At 39.1% G+C, this 23617-nt stretch overlaps 1 protein-coding gene across 1 annotated transcript in view; it reads right to left on the bottom strand.

The window, feature by feature from the left end:
- Nucleotides 1-11916: 11916 nt before the first annotated feature.
- rnf123 (ring finger protein 123) overlaps nucleotides 11917-23617 on the bottom strand; it is a 106147-nt gene continuing 94446 nt past the window's right edge. Inside the window, exons 39-40 of the mRNA XM_079471511.1 lie at nucleotides 14818-14903; nucleotides 11917-13461 (exon numbers count right to left, since the gene is read on the bottom strand). Coding sequence (XP_079327637.1) covers nucleotides 13362-13461; nucleotides 14818-14903 — 186 coding nt within the window. The 3' untranslated portion in view covers nucleotides 11917-13361. The remainder of the gene's footprint in view (nucleotides 13462-14817; nucleotides 14904-23617) is intronic.

Raw genomic sequence — 23617 nt, 5'->3', positions numbered from 1 at the left:
TGCACGTTGAAGCCAAAATGAATAAACACCTCGGTTTTCTTGACCTCAGAATCCCGAAACGTCTCCCGTCTCCTTACGCCAGGCCTCCGGGCAACAGCGGACTTGTTTGGAAAGATGCGTTTTTCCTCAGGACCACAATGTGCAGATGGATGGAGACATTTTCATGTACAGATAACTTCATCATCCATTCACTCTCATGTCATTCAAAACCTGTATAAACACAAAAATATATTTTTAGAAATGTCTCTGTGGTTTTGTGTTCATGTTCAAGTCAGTGGGGGTCAATGTTTTTGCTGACGAACATGCTTCAAAATACCTTCTTTTGTGTTCTGCAGAAAAAAGTCAGTCATACGGGTTAAGAATGATATGAAGGTACGTGAATGATGAGAGAATTGTTTTGGGGGGGTTGAACGATCATTAACTTACATAATACTTCAATGTTTTAATACGAGGCATCCGAGTTCAAAAAAACAGGTAGGCCTACTGGTCAAGGTTAAAGCATCCATAAAAGTATTTTAGAATGTAGAGAATTCAAAGAACATATTTTAAATAAGGAAACATAAAAATAAGTTAAACCAATAAATGAAAACCAACCAGTGACACATTGTAGAAGACTGGAAGTTGATGGCAGATTTACATACAAATCAGCGTAGTTCTGGTAAACCCATAAGTGAACATCAAGACATGACCCTTAAAAACAAACCTCAAACATCAGAGGACTGGCCTACACTTCCACATGGCAGTCAGACTGAGACTAGACACACCTGGACACAATTAGAGTGGAGTAACACACAAGACTACAAAGACCAGACACAAGGACTACAAAATACAACTTCAAAATAAAAGACACATACATTTGGCGTAGGAGTAAATTAATTAAAGCCTATGATTATTCAGCAGCTAAAACAGTCAATGTGATTCATTTAAGGTATATATGTTTACAATCGATTTATATTAGATCACATTAATAATCCATTTGATTTGATCTTTAAACAGTTTACTGTAGAAGGAGTTCAACAACATTACTCGGAAACCCCTGATATTTTGGACTTCATGCATCAGTGACTGACCTTCTGCAGACATGGGATTTAGGCTTTCTCTTCAGGGCTGGAATGTTCGGAGAAGAATGGAAAACTAATCTTGATAACATTTTAAATTCGAATGCATTTGTACTGTGCCGACAATAAATCTTGTTTTTGACAACTTTACAAAAGAAACTGCATCTCAAACCCCAGTGAGTGAGAATAGATTCAAAAAACAATTCCGGAAAGTTTGCATGTAGCAAGAAATGGATGGATTAACAACTAGAAATAAATGTGAACTTTAGAAATGAAACTGTATATCTTTTTTCTGTGAGACTCCCCGGAGTCTCCTTAGAACCTCCCGGAGGTCCTGGGGGTCCCTGGACCTTTGTTTGAAAACCCCTGTTATACGTTGTCGTATCCAAAAAAATGACCAATGAGGATTTAGGTAAGCAAAATAAAATAAACATTTGTGAAAAACAATCTTCACCCAAATTAAGTAAAGAGTAAAACATTTAGAAACTGAACCAGTCAAATCAGTAATAGACAGCGCTGAAAGATATGTTAATCCAGACTGAGCCACTAGATGTCAATGTCGCTACACAAATGAGACCACAGAGATAAATCCAATTTACAGAGAGATTTAAAGACTTTGGTGTTATGTGACCCTATTGAGGAAAATACATTTTGCGTTTTGCATCATCACATATGATATGAACCTGAATATGACGGGCAAATATGTCCCCAAAATAGGCTAGATGCTTAATTCTAGGCAAAAGGAGAAATGTGTTTCTTATGGAAAAGCAAAATAAAAAAGCAAAGATTTCAGAGCAAGGAAAGCAAGCAAAATAAATTCAAAGACACTTTGAAAGACTTTTAGAATAGAGCACCACGTCTCGTTCCCTCCATCAGGGAACTGAGATTACATCTTTAACCAAAACGATTTGAGCGGTTATTGTCGGGGGCCAATCAGAATCAAATACTGTATTCCAGAGGACCAACAAAAACTCATAACACCATGTTCTGTGAGTCATCTTGACCCACATTATAATATACTTAGAAATTAACTTTATAGATATATTGTGCCTTGGTTTCTCCTGGTATAAGATTTCAACATCTTCTCACCTTAAGCTCCACTTAAACCATTCATGATCGAGAAGCTCTTCTAATGTTGGCCTGTCAGCCGGGCAAGACAGGCACAGATTTTTCACGTTGTGAAATTCTGTATCAAGTCGACAACAGTACCAATAAGTCTTATAACACACTAATACTGTCATATAACAATAGCTGCTGAAAATGTAGTAGATCTTAACGTTTAAAAAGCAAATATCATGTAACTTGAAGTTGCATTAGGTTACTTACCTCTAGATAATCCAAGGCGGTATATAAATGGGTGGTTTTTTATGACTTGGTCATAGTTCATCCAGTCGTCATGGCCACACACCATTTTGACCAGCAAAACACCTAAAGAATAGACCGTTTGTGCAACTGCAAACTTGCCTGCTGAAACATAAGCAAGAGGTGAGCGAACATTTTATTGGCAAAAAATCATCTAAATCACAGCCTCATTTACTGCATTTCACTGGCGTTGGACTTGTGCAAAATTAAAATGAAGTTGAATCTATGGTTGGTGAAGTTCGATACACAGGAAAGTTCAACTCACCGCTGTATTTGCTGCCTTGTAGACCGCAAGTTGAGACGAGCTCGCCACATCCGAAGTCTATTAATTTGAGCTCTAGTGTCTCTTTGTTGACCAGGACATGGTCTATCTTCAGGTCGCGATGATAGACGCCGTGGTCAATGAAGTGTTTGCATGCGATCACCGCTTGACGCATTAAATCCCGTGCCAGCCTTTCAGACAGATCAGGTAAGGTCATGCGTGGATGTGGAAACTCCATAATGAGGACGTGTCCATGTTGTTCTTGGAACCAGTTGAATAACTGGACAATGTAGGGGCATTTCTCAGGAGTTTGGAGTAGCAGATTTAAAGCCAATTCTGCGAGCAGAGGCTTGGAATGGCCAGGCTGATAAAAAAAGGAGGTAAAAATATCAGATTGTCTTACTATAGTCTCAGATTTTTGGACCTATATGTATTAAATAGGTTAAGGATCAATTCAATATTGCAAACTCACAATATGAAAATAACCCTGAGAGGGTTCCTTGAAAATAAATTTCATGGCGACCTGTGAAAACAAAATAAATAATCACATGCAAACAAATATTCACATTACATTACACGTTTCATTCTGTAGATACATTTAAACACATTCGGATCAAAACACAGATCTGTATGTTAGGACACAAGGGATAAAATGTTTGATCAAAGTTTTGACCTCTTTGCTATCTGATCTGTGAATCCCCTAATGCACACTCGCAAAGCCGCATCTTCCCACTTCATAAAGCATTTGTCCTGAAAAACAATAAACACAAAAAACATATAATATTCTAGTTTCTTTGTCTCTTGTTTTCTTTCTGGACGTGGTTTGGGATTGTCTTGACTTTGAAGAGCAGTTTGCTTGAGTCTAGATAGACCATCAGAAGGATTTAGCTTGACTGTGGACAGACACGGTTTAAGACTGGATGGACTTTGGACAGCAGGCTACTTGAAGTTTGATGGATCTGATTGGGGAGCCGCTGGGTGTTGAGGAGCACTTGGCTCCAGGTCAGATGACCGTGACTGTGGATCCGCTGGTTTCTCAGATACTGCTGGCTTGAGTCCAGATGGATCTGTTTGGCAAACAGAAACAAGCAAGCAAACAGATCTTTAAGAAGCAGAATCACAGTTTGATTCATGGCACGTGGTCCAGACTGGGAATCAGATGCTTCTTCTGAAGCTGTTAGCTGAAGCCGAGGTGGATCTGGTTGAGGACTGGCTGAATCTTGGAGAGCAGTTTTCTCCCAGTTGAATCTGAAATCAAACGATACGTCCAATGTTGGATCAAATGTGAAATCATCTGCTTCTTGGAAGTCAGGCTGGGTATCAGCTAGTTCTTCTGGAGCTGGTCCAGATAGACCTGGCTGAAGATCCGCTTGATCATCAGGAGCTGCTTCCTCCCAGTGACATGAACCTGGAACAAATCGGCTAGTTCTGAGAAGACAGGTGGCTGCACTAAATATTCTCAATATATGTTTTTAACCTAGAGTCATTAGGGTGAAGGTCGTGTATTGATATAACTGTAGCTTCTTTAGTGCAGGAGATTAATTATTCAGGTGACAGCTTTGGGAAAATACTTTTCACTCGTCTCCGTACTCTTTTGAAGGTCGTGTGACCTTTGAAAACGACCAAGATGGCGGCGCGTGAACATCGCGAGGCTCAGCGTCTCTCTCTTTTCTGCAGGAAGGTCAGTGTGTATTTTATGCCGGATGCTTGAAAACAAAGTAAGATCTTCAGCCTGCTGTCATCTCTTCTTAAACTTCTCTACATACCTCAACACAATATACAAGGACTAGAACCCTGCAAAAATCAATTCCTACCAACTGTATGCTTGTGATGCATGGAGTATCTCAGTCGCAGACATGGATATTTTAATGTTTGTTTACACTTCTGTGTAGAAAAACATTTTGCGTAACACTACTCACATCATAATTTCTTCAGCGTAATGATGAACATCAGATACCCGCCAACATGCAAGACAAGGCTCTAAAAAACAACTAACTGTATGAATCAAAACATGGTTATTCATAAGCAGTGCTCTTAGTGACTGTTTTGACATATTGTGCTTAAGTGTAGACAGTCTAAATCAATACTTTGTAACAAACAAATAAGCAATACAATACAAATAGTTCGAAAATACCTGAAGCCAGCAAAAGTCACCGTTCCTGCATCGCCACAGTACACTGTGAAAATGAAAGGTTCTTTGAGGAACCATTTGAGGTTCATCACATTGCCACGAAGTACATTTTATGTGCAATTCGCCGGTTGTCCATCAGATGACCTCATAACTCTGTCTCCTTCCGATGCATGATCTTTGAAGATTTTCAAGTGCTACTTAAGTTATGATGGTTTGGGGATACGGTCCGCAAGTCTAAGATTATTCGTGCAATTATTTTTAACATTAATTTAGGTTTACGATGCTTTTGGGAAACGCAGCCCAGGGCTGGGATCTTAGCTCTAGCAGCGTTTTCTACTTTTTTGGCCCACTTTGCGAACGTTCATCATCATTTCACGTGCGATTCCCCAAAATGCACTTAACACGACTGCACGTAGCAGTGCTTTAAAGGAATTGTTCACTTTCAACATACATTTTCATGATAATTTACTTACCCCTGTTGTCAGCCAAGATGTTCAATATGTGCAAGTAGGACAGCTAACAACTCAGACAGTTGATATGCAAGCGCATCCCGTTGCCCCAAACCTGCAGGGAGGCGTCTGTCGTTACCACGACTCGGGGGACCAATCCCCGCCGCGGGTGTCATGTGTCCCAGATGCCTCTGAAATAGTTTCACCTGGCTGCTGCCTGAGAAGTTTCAAGCAGTTCATTTACATTTACATCAATGCATTTGGCAGACGCTTTCAAAGCGACTTGCAATGCAATGTCCTATACATTTGTTTCTAAGAATGTGCAATTCCCTGGGATCGAACCGCTGACCTTGTGGTTGCTATCGCCATGCTCTAACTACTGAGCCACAGGAAAGCCAGCGTTCAGCACTGACTGTGCGCGTTCGGAAGTGAGCCCCGCCGTCATGGAGACAGAGTCTAGTTCCATACCGAGAAAAAAGGTGATCTGCAAAAGGCGAGAGCTGGCTCTTTTCTTGGTTGACCCGTAATCCCAAACGGTCTAGGTGCCAGAGCACCAGGTCCCTGTGTGTACACAACAGTAAAACCTGCTGGACATCTCGGACGGGGGGACAGGTTTGATCGCTTCCTTCGTCCGAATGGTGGCAACCTCGGCCCGAAGCACGGGAGCATCCCTGCCTCTGACTGAGGTGGAGAGGATGCCCCAAAACTTGTGCGGAGGTATGGCGAATTGGATCGAAGGGGCCCAGCAGGTGTTGGGACAGGGCAGGGACCGTCTCAGTCTGACGAGCCAGTGATGGAATGGCTGAGGTCGGGCCCGATGGTGGTCTCAATCTCCCTGGGTCCGTCTCGTCAGGACCGCTTCTGCTTCCCTGCGATGGTCTCTTTCTTGATGTCTTCTTCCGGGGGCCGCCTAAGAAGGCCAGGGCTGCTGGGGAGCAGACTTGATTGCCACGGTCTGCTTCTGCACTGTCGAGAACTGCTGAGAGAAGTCCTCGACAGTGTCGCCAAACAACCTACCTTGCAAGATGGGGCCGTTGAGAAAGCAAACTTTTCGCGAAACGGGTGTGAACGGTCCGTGAGCCTGTGGCTGGTGGATTAACACTCACGGTAATCCCCATATCACCCTCATTGCTCACCGCAGCCGTCACAGGACGGAAATCAGACGAGGTGGTGGCTGGATCACCACCTCGGTCAAGACAGAGACAGAAAAAAGAATCCTCTTCAAGACCACATACTTCATATTTTTTGTTTGCTTTTTATGGTTTTGGGCTCACATTCAAGAATTGAATGTGCTTTAACTTTATCTACTGCTATTTAAAATCCACTAGATGGTGCACAAGTGCAGTATTGTCAATCTGTTTTGTGATATATTTTCAAACCCTTATCCACTTTTAACATAGAATGGTGTCCTTTGATAACATCAATGATAAACAAATTCACAAACTGAAGATTTCAAAGTATAAATGCATGTCAGACGAGGTGGTGGCTGGATCCTGGAAGAACAAATACCTTTCACTAGATTATTTGGACATTTCAATTGGAATGTAAATAATAACTGGAGTGTAAATATTTAAAATATATAAAACAGACACTTCCAGTCCTTAATTATAATTGGTTGATTTACATTACAACAGGGCTGTAGTCAAGGCCGCCTTTGTCGAGTCCAAGACCAGGACTAGTCGAGACCGAGTCAAGTCGGAGTGTAAAGAGGTTCGAGTCCAAGTCAAGACCGAGTCCAAATGAGACGGTCAAGACAGAGACAGAAAAAAGAATCCTCTTCAAGACCACATACTTTATTTGTACTGATAAAAAAGCTGATCAAATTAGGACATTTTACTTACTTCAGATTTTGAGTCTTTTCATTGTAGTGTAACAATCACATTCTGGGCTGCCAATGGAAAATGTTCCCGTTCTCAGCTTGGTAACTTGTCAATATTAACTGCATTGAATCAACAATACTTTTGCAATCCCAATTATTCTTGAATTGTTGTTGAATGAAAAAAAGTACCCTCTCTCTTCTCTCAACAGGTAGTGGTCTTGCTTTTGTTGAAACTAGTAACTTTGTATTAGCACCTAATGTTCTATTGCTCTTTTATGACATATCGTGAACTCTTTGTAAGTCGCTTTGGATAAAAGCGTCTGCTAAATGACTAAATGTGAATGAATGTTTCAACAAATGCATATTGTGATCAGTATTGGCTGTGGTTGGACTTTTGGTTCTTGTGTTTTTACATTAGGTTCTCATTGTCTGTTATAACGTTGTGCTAAAATAAGATTTTTGAGGCAATGAAAACTAAGAGTCGTTGGGATCAGGCGATAATGATTGTAGTCTTTGGGCAGTTACCTAAATAATTGCTCATGAGTGAATTGTGTTATTGATTTATGAGTACTGTGGGATACTACAGTGTAAGATTTAAGCTCATTACTCTTCTTTGAATTGACAGAAAATACACACACAAAATCAATCAGAAGCAGTGCACGAAACTCAACAATAGTGAAAAATCAACAAAAGAAAGCTTCATGCTGCAAGGCATCATTACCGCTTCATTGGCATTATTTATCATCTTTTTTACAGCTTGTCACCCCATCACAAAAAGTAGCCTCTCCAAGAGGAAAGAGTCCAACTAAAGCAAAAATATATGCTTCATCAATGGTTTTGTTTGGAAGGAGAAAAAAAATCATCGGACTCTCTCGAGACCAACTAAACATTTCAGACCAAGTCCAAGTGCAGATACCCATGAGTCCGAGACTACAGAAAAACGTCTCTAGTCCGGACTCAAGAACTACAGCACTGCGTTACAAGCTGTTATGATGATGTTTAGGGTATGCAGAGCCCTTAATATGTGAACTCTAGAGAGCGCAGCGCGATTGTTTATGCAATTCATAACGTGGCCGTTTAAAATACACTCGCCCAATTCAGCAATGAAAAACAATGTATTTTTATCCAGTATCGACTTATCCATTTGTTAAGTGCCCTCCAAACGAACAAAAAAGCTGTTTGAAATTCATCTAAGGTGTATGTGACATGTCATATTTAACTTAACGGTATGTAAGACCTCTCTAGAGCTCCAATTGCAGCTTTTTTTAATTAGTTGTGTTGCTGTTTACATTATCTCCGTATTTTAAGAGTAGAACGTCTTGTTCACACGCTCCTTTTTTATCATAGGGGAGGGGGATACCACTTTTTTCTTTGCCGATTCCGATACCTGGATTTTGAGTATCGGACGATACCGACCCTGGCACTGTTTTTCTTGATCAACGTAGAATTTCATATAGTTTTATCTTTCCTCGACAGAGTTGGATACTTAAGCATTTTTACTTTCAAGTTCATTTAAAAATACTGTCTCTGTAGTGTTTTTACTTGCAATGTGGAGAAAAAATACCTCCCTACATTATAAAGCACATCATACTTTTTACTCCACTACATTTCATAAATAAATGTTGTTTTAACCTTTTAATTCTTAAGTACATTAAAATCAAGCACTTTCTTTTACTGAAGTATTTTGTATGCGATTTCATGACAGTGGTTCTTTTAATTTGATATTTTTTACCTTTGGGGAACTCACTAGTATTAATAACCGACAAGAAATAACAAAATGTGCAAGTAAAATAAAATGTAGTGAAGTTTATTTTACAATTAATATTTTACAAATGCTCGGAGACATAAAACTACATGGTTTAAACCGCGAGCAAATGTTTTAACAAGAAAGAAAACATCAGCACCATGGACAGCTCTGATCGCATTACTCCATGTGCAGTGCTGGACTACAACATCATATCACATTCAGGACAAATTACAATGCATCATAGTAGCTTTCACATTTGTAAGGATTTTGTTAGAGTTATTCATAGAAAGCCTATATCGGTGTTCAATATGAATTATCTATTTATTCTGTTAGAACAATTACTGCATTTAAAGCCATTAAATAGTATAAACTATTGTTTTTATCTATTTGTTTTGTCTGTTGATATATCTGACCTGTTTGGCCATGAAGTACTATCTTGTTCCAGTAGAGGGCAGATGAGAGGACTTTGGTTACAGTCAATGGCAACACAATGTTACGTTGCAATAAACAACTCTTACACCAAAATAATAAAATAAAATGTACAAAATAAAAAAGATGTTATTTCACATCATGTCATCTTTTTTGTTTGCTTTTTATGGTTTTGTGCTCACATATTTTTAGAGAAGTTGAATGAGAAATCAATAATCAAACTAACTTAATCTCAAGAGATAGACATTGAGAAAGAATTGAATGTGCTTTAACTTTATCTACTGCTATTTAAAATCCACTAGATGGTGCACAAGTGCAGTATTGTCAATCTGTTTTGTGATATATTTTCAAACCCTTATCCACTTTAACATAGAACGGTGTCCTTTGATAACATCAATGATGAACAAATTCACAAACTGAAGATTTCAAAGTATAAATGCATGTCGGAAAATTACCTTTGAAAATTAACTTTATTGTCTCATTTAATGTTCTAGGAGACCTTGCTTTTTGTTTATATATTATACTTGTTATATATGAAGATATGAAGATTTTGGTTCCAAACACAATAAAAACAACACAACTTTTTTTCAAATGAAGTTATCTAATTTTGGACCCAAACTCTATATATGTTTGTTTTAATGTTCAATAAAAAAAAAGAAATACACTAGGCCTATTACATTTTGGAGACGAGGACAACAAACCGGCACAAGAGGATTAGAAATAACTGCATTACAAGGTTATATGAGTAGGGCAGGTGGGGCATGAAACAATAATTGAATGATTTATGAGGAAACAAGGGAGCGCGGTCAAGACGTGAAACAGAAAATCACCTAGAAAACAAAGAGCCACATCCACAATACATGCAGGCCAGGACCCGGCTTCAAGAAACCCCTTAAAGGGATACTTCGCCCAAAAATGAAAATTCTGAGATTGTTCTGAACCTGTGTACATTTCTGTGTTTTGCTCACACACACAGGAAGAAATATGGAAGAATGTCAGATCTCACACACCATTTACTGCAATAGCAGGGGAGTCCATGGGGGCTGAGATCTGTCTGGTGCTGACATACTTCCAAATATCTTTCTTTGTTTTCAGCAGAAAGTGAACAGGCGGAAAAGAACAAGGTTTCTTCCTCTGTTTACACAGGGCCATGTTCTCAGAGAGGTGGCCAGCAGCTCCGCAGCGGGCGGGTCAGTTCTCGTCCCAGCATGTATTGAACCGGGTGCAGGTTTGCTGTTGTTCATCTATAAATATACATGGGGTGCTATCGGTGGCCGGCCCGAGCGGGGAAGATTCTCTCATTGCCTGCTTTTTTATCATCTGGAGAGGCTATCTGTGAAGGCGATCTACAAGGCCCCAGCGCGCCGCCTGCCTGGGGTCCAGATAGATCAATGAAGAGCTGCAGAACAGTAAGGTGATAGAGATATTTAGGGGGTTGGGTGGGGAAAGACCATCCACCGGGAGGGCCTAGAGACGAATGCTTGAGTGTTTGGAGACCCCTTTATGTTTTCTTCAGGAAACAAGAAAAACAGACATTGATGCTCCAGGTAATCGAATTCGCAGGCATCTGTACACAAATATGTACATTTGCAAGTGCACATTATCGATCGATTGAACATCTTAAGAATTGGAAGTGCATTGTACGTCTCTAAAATTGTGAACACTTAAAAACCTCAAAATGTTGTCATTCTTTATTCACTCTCATGTTATTCGTTAGAACATTTTCTTGGTGGATGCAAACATCCTTTATTTAAAGCATTTCACTGGCGAGATGTTTTGTCATTGCCTACTGCTTATTGTATTGTTTGTAGAATTTTGAGGAAAATATTGAATTGAATCCATTATGGAATAAGACTGTAACATAACAAAATGTGAAAAAAGTGAAGCGCTGTGAATACTTTCCGGATGCACTGTAATATTGCATTGTTTAAAATAACTGATTCATCTGTGCATGTCATTGTTTTAATATTCATTTGCCCTCATAATCTTTGATCAAAGTCAAAAATCTGAAACCTACACATTTCCAGGTACACATCACATTTTGAAAATAATATTTTCAATGTGACTTTAACATTAATGTGTTCTCCCATATCAACGGATTTTTAGCACAGTTTACAAAAGACTAGAACAGTTGACTAAAAAAAACACCTTTTTATAAATGCTATTAAAAAATGTTTCACAAGTTTTCACAAATATGTTTTTGGCTTGATAAGTACCATGTATGGAGTGCAGATTGATGTCCAAAAAGTTAACTTGAAATAGTTTAACATAAGGCAGCAACATAACAAATTGTGAATAGAATTATTATCTAGTTCCAGCGAAAAAAAAATGTCTTTGCTGTATTGATTTAAAAACGAAATAATGCTGTGTGTCCAACAGACCTAAACCACAATTAACAAAAACATGAACACCACACTAAGGCTAAACAGAAACGGAAGAAAGGTCAACAGGGTTGAAGATTTGGTTTGAGCTGTGTTGAAAACATTTTGTCTAATAAAGTTCAAATGCGATGAAAAAGTTGTTTACTTACATCCATACTGTACACCCAGTCCAAAATGATGTCACCTGTTGAGTATGAAAATACAAAAAAATATTCCCGTTTCTTTCGTTATCAAATTTCAATCGGCTGGGACACCAACGTAACCACACAAGACCGACTTCTAGGATAAATAATTTAATGCTAATATCACATCAATACATGTACACTCCCACAAACGTGAAAGAACAAGAAGTTGCCGTCTCCCATTTCTCCAAACCAAATGAAAACATCAACCGTTCTTTAAATATTGCTTAACTTATCTAAAATTCCCTTTGACAACTGATCGGATGCCTGAGAGTGGCTTTGTTAAATAAAATCTGTCGGCACACACTCGACCGCAAAAATAAAACAAACTCACACATCTTCACGCACACTTTAAGTGAAGCGCTATGGAGGGTGGGTGGGGGTCCTAAAATCATATCATGCACCTCCGGTTAAAATAATATTACACCACATCATAAGAAATTCCAAATCATAGAAAGTAGCAACCCAACTTTTTTGGTTTTTGATAATTCATACATATATATATATACAGTGTATCGAACTTAAGTGACAAGAGCGTTCAGGATGTGCATGAAACAATATGTGCTAAGGTAAAAAAGCAAGACCAAACACTTGTCTGCTGTATTCCGACAGTCAACGCTAAATCTCGGCTGAACCAACTGTAAAAATGGTGTGAACCTTTTTTACCGTCCCACAAATCAAGTTGCATTGATGATCAAATGTAAACAGTCCCAATGTCAAAACCCCCACAATGAAATTCTTATCCCGTACAGTGCTTTATAAACCCTAAATTGTCATTAAATATAGTCTGACTAGTTTATGATGTTCTTTGACCATGTCAGGCTACCGACTGTAGGTTCTGCTTAGTGTGATACTACAACTTGTTACTGTATATATACGGTACGTCAAATATGGCTGTCAGTTTAGAGTATAAAAAACATTACCAAATGCAGGTAATGGTGTAAAAGTGTCACTAGTACCACGTTTATATCTGCTTTCCCGATTGATATGCTATCGTAACCAGAGTTTGGGAAAAGAATACAATAAAATAGATGAGAAACACGAGAGGAGAGGAAATGAGACATGGCGCTGAGATGAGACCCCGCAAGACAAGAGATGGGAAAAGAAATGAGAAAAGAATATGAGATTAGAGACGCAAGTAAAACAGACGACGAAAACAGAAAACACGAGGTGAGATTGTGATCAAGCTGTGATAAATTTTCCTCCGGCGTCCCAGTGATCCGTCACTGTCGTGCGATTTTTCTGACCGCTTTCCCACTCCCGCAGAACCGCCACGAGACGACAGCTTTCCTCACATTCATCACAAAGACACCTGGGAAGGATTGTCGCCTTGCTAGGCCTCGGTCCATTTGCCGGAAGATGAAATATATCGGCACAGAGGGGTTCACTGCCAGGACGAATAGATGGGGGGGTAACCGAACACAGAAAGAATGTGGTGGCCTGTGAATTCTGTCTGCACATGTGTGTGTTTTCAAGAGTGAAGTCTTTGGGGAAAGTCATGTTGATTTCGTATAAGGTTTAGTGTGTTTGTGAAGGGCATGCTAAGAGCTGGCTGGTTTGATGTAATCATCTACTCCTGTGATAGTGGCCTTGCAGAAGAAGCAGTCCTTGTTATTCATCAAGTGCTGATTGATACAAGCCCTGAAAAAAAGACAAGAAGCCACACTGCATGAGTGAGATCAGGGACACTGAACACGGCAAAAAAACAACAACAATAATAACAATTTCAATTCATAATGATTAATACAAATGATTATTATTGTTATAATCAGTGTTTATGCCTTGTTCACTTGTATAAAGAAAGCAAAATAAGATATTATGTTTTGTTTTCGTGTGCTTCAGAGGAAAGATATGATCCAATGGGGCAAAAATATAATCTTGTTTTTCATTATAATCCAATTAACATAAATATTATTTTTCTTATTTATATTAGTCTATTTATTTTTGCAGTAAATCATTGGAAGATAAAAAGCTTTCTGTGTTTTTTTAAATGAGTGATAATCGAAGGCTGCTTGCCATTTTTCTCATATTTATTTACCATTAAAGAGAAAACAACTTCCAATCTCGTTCTTGATTACTGTCTTAAAAACTATGATTTTATCTGTTAATATTTAACAATTTTGCATTGGCCACCACATCTTTGGGACCTCAGTATATGAAAAACTATATACTGTAGTAAATGCTATAAATATTCATTTCACTGCACAAGATAAAATAATAAATCGACTCAAATTAAATGACACTTTTAATATTTGATTTTATAAAACATTTGTTATTTAGTTTCATGCTGTTTTCCCCTGTGGCTGAAATGTTGAAATACTTTAATACAAGTTTAAGTTCACTTATTATTTCTGTATTGATTATTTTCACATTGTAGAATAATAGTAAACTATGGAATTAAACAAGAAATATAAACTGTTATGCTTTAGCATTAGTGCAGAAAATGGAAAAAGCTGTTTCTTAAGCTCTCGTCCTAAGAGGCTTTTAAACAGTATTCGCATTTATTATTTACGTTTTCTTCTTGAGCATTTTATCTTTATCAGTGTTTCTTTTACTTTGGAAAATATTTATTTCACTAAATTATAAGGCATATGTTCAACTTTTTACTCCAGACCTAAAGTAAAATGACTTATTTTGGTTAGAACTACATTTTTCAAGTTTACAGTTTTGCAATTAAAGAATTAAAAGAGGTTTTGTTTACAAACGTGACTTCAAATATTCAATCCTTTGTTCAGACTACGAGAAACATTTCACTCAGATGACCCTAAACATCGAAACTGTAATGTTTGTATGCCGAATGACCCATAACCGTCACAATAATGACCTATAACCGTCACAATAATGCAAACATGAGGTCACCAGGCAGTATTTTTAATGCTATATGCCAAGTAATGGCCGTAGAAGCCTTTAAATGCATGGTGTTAATCTCCTAAATGGAAGAATGTATAGAAGAATGGTGTTATTGATGGCATATTGGCAGCAGTTTGTTGAACTCACTTGCAGGATTTGTGGGAGCAGGGCTTGAAGACGGCCGATATGGAGTGTGCATAGCAGATTGGGCAGAGATCGTCCTCGCTGGTCGGCTATGAAAGATTGAGATTAAATGAGTAAAAATTAGTAAAAATGGCGTGTATCACACTGCAAAATAGTTGAAGAGTAGAATCATTTCATTTTTTTAATAGAAACTGATTCAACGAATCCACGAATCATCATTTTTTAACATGACTCTGCTAAGTGCATAGTGTACTGTGAATGTGAATACAAATTTGCATCAACCATCCGTCTTGCCAAGTGTGCCGAAAACAGGATTCGAAAACTAAACTAAATCGAAGCAAATTCAAATGTACGCATAACAGGATTTTGTGTCTCAAACCGGGACACACAGGGAGTAAAGGCTATGACTGTGAATATAGTGTTGGGGTCGCATTGAAATGAGAGAAACTCTCTCGCAGTGTAAGTCATTTCTATTCTATCCAATGAAAATGATCAAATTGACTATACAGTTCAATATCTACGGTCACAATACAAAAAAAACTATGACCCATCAAAACCCAGCTGAAGCAAGTTGTTGAGCTTTTTACATAAAATCATGCTACAGAGAACATTCGATAAAAATATAATGTCACCTTGATATCTTGATATCAATAAAACCTTGAGTAAGGCCATTGAAGTGCTGTTTAATACAAAAAACATGTGCCAGTGCTTCATTGGTTGTAGAAGTCCATTCATCCCTACACATTATCATAAATCAACATTGTAAACTCCTTCATGTTGTGTTTGACCAACCAACGCAACATCATTGCCAAATAAAGGTATTCTAAAAAAAGCACCATCGGATCTGAACAGTTGCCATACACAGTAAGTTTTTCAATCAGATTCCAATCGGATAAACAAATAATCGGATTTAGAATGACAGTCTGACAAGAGACAAGATGCCCTGAGAGCTTTCGGTTTCATGAATTTAAGCATTTGTGTTATGAGCCCTGCGATGGAAAATGAAACCATTGCTGGATCGGCATGAAGTGGAACGATTAAGCAATGAGAAGGATGATGGAAAACCTCTCCTAGTTTTATTTTACTGCATATTTAAATGCACGAAATATTGCAAGTGCAGAATTTATGTTTTGTAATAAGTAGGTGGCGATGTAACACAAAGACTCAGCTAATATTTAACTTTTATGGTCAGGTTTGACGGCTCGGAGTACTAAATGTTACGTGATGCCACCATTTTTATCCAAAGTATGCAATTAACATGCCTCACATTCAATGAGCATGATGTTTTAAAAAAGCTGCAAACAATATTTTCATTTCATACCCAAGAGATGTCAAACGCTAGACAATTATGAAGCCATCACAGAGAGAACGCAGCCTTCAGAAATGTCAAAAAACTAGTACACATACACTCAAAGAGCCAGTGACTCAAGGAAGCAAGGAACAAGCTGTTTTCACACTGAATTTATCTGACAGTAGTGTTTGTCCAAACTAACTGGAATGATTCTACTGTTAGTGGTTGCCTAAAGAATTGGAAGGCATCATTCATGCAGGATGGGTAACATGCTTTTTAATACCTGGTGCTAGGGATTTAGACCTATTGCCAACATGAGCATTAGTAATGGTGATACTTATTTTTTGCAAAACCCAATTAAAGAAATCTCGATATTCCCTTCCATTGGGCAAAATTCCAGAAACGGCCACATGACACCCAAGAAGAGATGAATGACCTTTACCTGCGCGTTACATGACACTCCTTTAATATCAAGCCTTTCGTTCCAGGGCTTTTTTTAGTTGGGAATGTATTGAACATGGCCGTGAGTATTAATTGCATTTTCTGTACTGATTTCATAGACGGCAGTGACAGAACAGAGAACAGGCCAGTGTGAGGGCACACATTCACCACAGTGCTCTGCAGCCAATCGGATTGCCGAGTCACAAACACGGTTCTATCAGATTTGTTTGTCCAGTTTGTAATAGGTGATGAAAAACCATATTGATTCACCACTATAGTGTAAAAGATTACACGTACGCCTATTACTCTGACCTCAATCCCACAATTCCATAAGGCCTCTACAGTGTCTGCAAGTTAAACATGCGGAAATGCCCTGTATGTGCTTTTTTGATCAAAAATTATAAATACAACTTCCAAAATATAGTTTATCTATATCTTTTAAGGTTATAGAATAACTGTATAAGTAGGTTGTTTAAAATGCAGCCAAGCAAGCATTTCCATGTCTATAGAGTCCGCAGACTTTGTTTCCTAAATGAACAATTCTGTCTATCACGTTGCTTCACTTTAATGGGACGCAACAGCTTAAAGCTGAAGACTTGTATATTTGCACTCTTTTACTGTAATCTAACAGCTTTTATCTTTTTAAAAAAATGCATTAAACAATCTGTAAAAAAACCCCAATCAAATTATGATAGGTTACAGTTCTTACGGTGCAGGCATGATCATTTATAGCTATGCATTTGTCGTGTATGTATTGGCTTTTATCCAAAGATTCAATCTATACACTTTTGTCTATGTAACAACTTTAACAAATCTTGCCATAAGTAATCCCATTGCAGAATCTGCCAAAAAACGAATAAATAAATAAACAAAGATAATGGAAATACTAAATAAACGTACAGCATAATAAAACATTAATAAAAAGGCAATAGCCCACTCATAATGAATACAAAAAGATAATGGTTATAATAAATACAATTAAATGAAAGGCAATAACCACTTATAATAAAAAATAAAGGTAATGATGAAAAAAAAAATGCAATAACCACTAATAATAATAATACAAAATAATGATATTAATAAACAAGCACATCAATACATAAAATAAAGAGAAGCAGAAATGAATTAATAAAAAAACGATATAGTGTATGGCACTCCTGTGCAGACAAGACCTAAAGAAAACGAAGGCCAGAAGGATACATTATTGACATCCCTTTCCCCTTAATATTGTAAATGTCCGCCGCGCCAAACTGATTAAAAACACACGGTGTGACGGAAAGTAGAGCTTCAGCAAGTTTAAAAGATCTTTGCACTCGCCTAAGTGATTTTTGAGAGCACGTCATTGATCCACCTCAGTTACGCAGTTGAGCAGGGCTATCCAGTGCTTCATCAGTTTTCTGTCTGCACGAGTGACGTGACCGGGGGTCCTCGATGCCCTTCCATTCTCAAAGCTGAACTTTCCGCCACAGGGAACGATTGGGTTTCTCTTTAGTCTCCGAGGTGAGATGAAGGAAATCTAAGCTCCTTCCAAAACCTTGTTTGAATTCATCCTCTTCTAAGTCCTTCTACTGTCTGGGTAATCTCGATGTAATTTCCACGAGCGGCCCGTGACCTTGACTACTCTGGATCACTTCGGTTTACACTGGAACAGTAGGTCCTTCACACGTTTCATTTCATTACCCAGATGAATTTGAATTCTAAGCCGTCAGCCCAAACCAACAGAGAAATCGGTCAACGTCAAGCCTGTGATTGTGCCGTTAAAGGAGTGTGTTTGTGTTTCTTTGTGTCCGAAATTAGTCAACAAAAAGTAGACACTTGCTGTCAAAACAACTCCATTATGTTCGGTATTGAAGGTGGCTGTCCAGTCCAGCAACCTAACTTCAGGTCTGATACAACCCCGAAGGGTAACAGACTGCCAGCGCAGGTAAACACTTCATCTATCATATAAGACGCTGTTCTGAAGGCTTGTCAACCGCGGACAAATATTTACCCAAGGTAGCTGAGGTAGACTAAACATAAATGTCGATAAATCTCGCCGTATAATATTCCCATCCTCTATTTCTGGTCTATTTAGTGTATTCTTACAAAAACATTATTTCTAAGCAACATATCAATATTAAAAAGTGATGTCGACTGTTATTATTTTGAATATGCGAAACACAGAAGAAGACATTTTGAAGATGGTTTTGTGTCCATGCAATGGAAGTCAATGGGGTTCAGTGTCGTTTGGTTATCGTTATTCTTCAAAATATCTTCTTTTGTGTTCTGCAGAAGAAAGGGAGTCATACAGGTTTGAATAACATGAAACAAGTTCATTTTTTATTGATCAATGTTTACTTATTTATATCCTGACTTCTTGCTTCAAACACTGCAGACGCGGAGAGCCTGTCGATCATTTCATGTTTTTTGTAATTCTGCTCTGTGCCACTTGTGGAGAAGAAAGCGCACATTTGACTGTGTTCAAGATTTCTAATCCTTCTGTAAAAAATGTCACGTTCAGACTTGTGAATAGAGCTCTACTGCTTACTGAAATGTAGAGTTGTGAGCCACAGAAGCAAAAATCGACTGAGCCGATGGCTCCATCCATTCAGAGCCACAGGTCATATATTCCTGTCCGGTCAGAGCAATTGTGCTGAAGAGGCACAAACGCTTTACAGTACCACCCAGACCTCTCTGAATGACTGACTCAAGACCTTATAGATCTTACTGTTATCACAGGGGGAAACACATCTATTGTGTTAATTCTCAGAAATTGGCCCGAGGTTAATAGATCGAATAAGAACACAGGACTGCAAAATTGGCATTTTCAGAATCTGTTTGTTTTCCCATTATGCAAATTATGTGAACCAATCCTAAAACTGCTTCATCTTCATTAAACTACATCTTAAAGTTCACCACTTCCATTTGCTATGCTCACCAAACAAATTAAATTTACATCACATTAGGATGAGGAAAAAACTTGCTGTGCTGTTTCGATATAACTAATCGTAGATGCGGAAACATGACTGCTTCAGCAATATTTACATCTGAGCAGCATTTTCAGTCCACCCCTAACAGTCTGACCGCAGGGGTCCCGCTGTGGGAGACTGTGGGTTTGAGTGTTTCCCGAGAGTGCTGACAACTGACCTTTTCTGTGATGGGTCCCTATTGACATGTGCTGGGGTGATATTTCAGAAATGGCTGAAAGTGGCTGGGGTTAGTTGTGCTTTAAGGGGGGACATTACATACAATGTCTTATGTTGAAAGTCCTGCACTGTAAAAATAACAATTACTTTTTAGGGAATTGTATTGCTTTATTTTACAGAATTTTCACGTATTTTTGAAATTCGGAAAAATAATGGCAGGTGTAAAATAACATGTACATTTCATGTTACTTTGCATTTTTATTGCCGACCACAGCTATGGTTCTGGAAAATGTATTTATTTTACAGTGTGCAAATAAACAATTAAGACGACACATACAGATGACGACATATACAGACGACAGTGAGGAGGACATATACAGTTGACAGTGAGGAGGACACAACCAGACGACAGTGAGGACGACATATACAGACGACAGTGAGGACGACATATACAGACAGTGAGGAGGACATATACATATGACAGTGAGGACGACATATACAGATGACAGTGAGGAGGACATATACAGTTGACAGTGATGACGACATATACAGATGACAGTGAGGAGGACATATACAGATGACAGTGAGGAGGACATATACAGTTGACAGTGAGGACGACATATACAGACGACAGTGAGGACGACATATACAGACAGTGAGGAGGACATATACAGTTGACAGTGAGGAGGACATATACAGTTGACAGTGAGGACGACATATACAGATGACAGTGAGGACGACATATACAGATGACAGTGAGGAGGACATATACAGTTGACAGTGAGGAGGACATATACAGATGACAGTGAGGAGGACATATACAATTGACAGTGAGGAGGACATATACAGATGACAGTGAGGAGGACATATACAGTTGACAGTGAGGAGGACATATACAGATGACAGTGAGGAGGACATATACAGATGACAGTGAGGAGGACATATACAGTTGACAGTGAGGAGGACATATACAGATGACAGTGAGGACATATACAGATGGCAGTGAGGAGGACATATACAGTTGACAGTGAGGACGAAATATACAGTTGACAGTGAGGAGGACATATACAGTTGACAGTGAGGAGGACATACACAGATGACAGTGAGGACGACATATACAGACGACAGTGAGGAGGACATATACAGATGACAGTGAGGACAACATATACAGACAGTGAGGAGGACATATACAGTTGACAGTGAGGACGACATATACAGATGACAGTGAGGACGACATATACAGACAGTGAGGAGGACATATACAGATGACAGTGAGGACGACATATACAGATGACAGTGAGGACGACATATACAGACAGTGAGGAGGACATATACAGATGACAGTGAGGACGACATATACAGACAGTGAGGAGGACATATACAGATGACAGTGAGGACATATACAGATGACAGTGAGGACGACATATACAGACAGTGAGGAGGACATATACAGATGACAGTGAGGACATATACAGATGGCAGTGAGGAGGACATATACAGTTGACAGCGAGGACGACATATACAGTTGACAGTGAGGAGGACATATACAGACAGTGAGGAGGACATATACAGATGACAGTGAGGACATATACAGATGATAGTGAGGACGACATATACAGACAGTGAGGAGGACATATACAGATGACAGTGAGGAGGACATATACAGATGACAGTGAGGACGACATATACAGACAGTGAGGAGGACATATACAGATGACAGTGAGGACGACATATACAGACAGTGAGGAGGACATATACAGATGATAGTGAGGACATATACAGATGACAGTGAGGACGACATATACAGTTGACAGTGAGGAGGACATATACAGTTGACAGTGAGGAGGACATATACAGATGACAGTGAGGACGACATATACAGATGACAGTGAGGACGATATATACAGTTGACAGTGAGGAGGACATATACAGATGACAGTGAGGACGACATATACAGACAGTGAGGACGAAATATACAGTTGACAGTGAGGAGGACATATACAGACAGTGAGGACGACATATACAGTTGACAGTGAGGAGGACATATACAGATGACAGTGAGGACGACATATACAGACAGTGAGGAGGACATATACAGATGATAGTGAGGACATATACAGATGGCAGTGAGGAGGACATATACAGATGACAGTGAGGACGACATATACAGTTGACAGTGAGGAGGACATATACAGTTGACAGTGAGGACGACATATACAGACAGTTAGGAGGACATATACAGATGACAGTGAGGACGACATATACAGTTGACAGTGAGGAGGACATATACAGACAGTGAGGAGGACATATACAGATGACAGTGAGGACATATACAGATGGCAGTGAGGAGGACATATACAGATGGCAGTGAGGAGGACATATACAGTTGACAGTGAGGAGGACATATACAGTTGACAGTGAGGAGGACATATACAGATGGCAGTGAGGAGGACATATACAGTTGACAGTGAGGAGGACATATACAGATGACAGTGAGGACGACATATACAGACAGTGAGGAGGACATATACAGTTGACAGTGAGGAGGACATATACAGATGACAGTGAGGACGACATATACAGACAGTGAGGAGGACATATACAGTTGACAGTGAGGACGACATATACAGATGACAGTGAGGACGAAATATACAGACAGTGAGGAGGACATATACAGTTGACAGTGAGGACGACATATACAGATGACAGTGAGGACGACATATACAGACAGTGAGGAGGACATATACAGATGGCAGTGAGGAGGACATATACAGTTGACAGTGAGGACGACATATACAGTTGACAGTGAGGAGGACATATACAGATGACAGTGAGGACGACATATACAGTTGACAGTGAGGAGGACATATACAGATGACAGTGAGGAGGACATATACAGATGACAGTGAGGACGATATATACAGTTGACAGTGAGGAGGACATATACAGATGACAGTGAGGACGACATATACAGATGACAGTGAGGACGATATATACAGATGACAGTGAGGAGGACATATACAGTTGACAGTGAGGACGACATATACAGATGACAGTGAGGACGATATATACAGATGACAGTGAGGAGGACATATACAGATGACAGTGAGGACGACATATACAGATGACAGTGAGGAGGACATATACAGTTGACAGTGAGGACGACATATACAGATGACAGTGAGGACGATATATACAGATGACAGTGAGGACGACATATACAGATGACAGTGAGGAGGACATATACAGATGACAGTGAGGACGACATATACAGATGACAGTGAGGAGGACATATACAGTTGACAGTGAGGACGACATATACAGACAGTGAGGAGGACATATACAGATGACAGTGAGGACATATACAGATGACAGTGAGGACGACATATACAGACAGTGAGGAGGACATATACAGATGACAGTGAGGACGACATATACAGACAGTGAGGAGGACATATACAGATGATAGTGAGGACATATACAGATGACAGTGAGGACGATATATACAGATGGCAGTGAGGAGGACATATACAGATGACAGTGAGGACGACATATACAGATGACAGTGAGGACGACATATACAGATGACAGTGAGGAGGACATATACAGACAGTGAGGAGGACATATACAGATGATAGTGAGGACATATACAGATGACAGTGAGGACGATATATACAGATGGCAGTGAGGAGGACATATACAGATGACAGTGAGGACGACATATACAGATGACAGTGAGGACGACATATACAGATGACAGTGAGGACGACATATACAGACAGTGAGGAGGACATATACAGATGATAGTGAGGACATATACAGATGACAGTGAGGACGATATATACAGATGGCAGTGAGGAGGACATATACAGATGACAGTGAGGACGACATATACAGATGACAGTGAGGAGGACATATACAGATGACAGTGAGGACGACATATACA

The sequence above is a fragment of the Barbatula barbatula genome (assembly GCF_947034865.1).
Source record: "Barbatula barbatula genome assembly, chromosome: 13".
NCBI classification, from domain to species: domain Eukaryota; kingdom Metazoa; phylum Chordata; class Actinopteri; order Cypriniformes; family Nemacheilidae; genus Barbatula; species Barbatula barbatula.
This window is presented reverse-complemented; position numbering and strand designations above follow the sequence as displayed.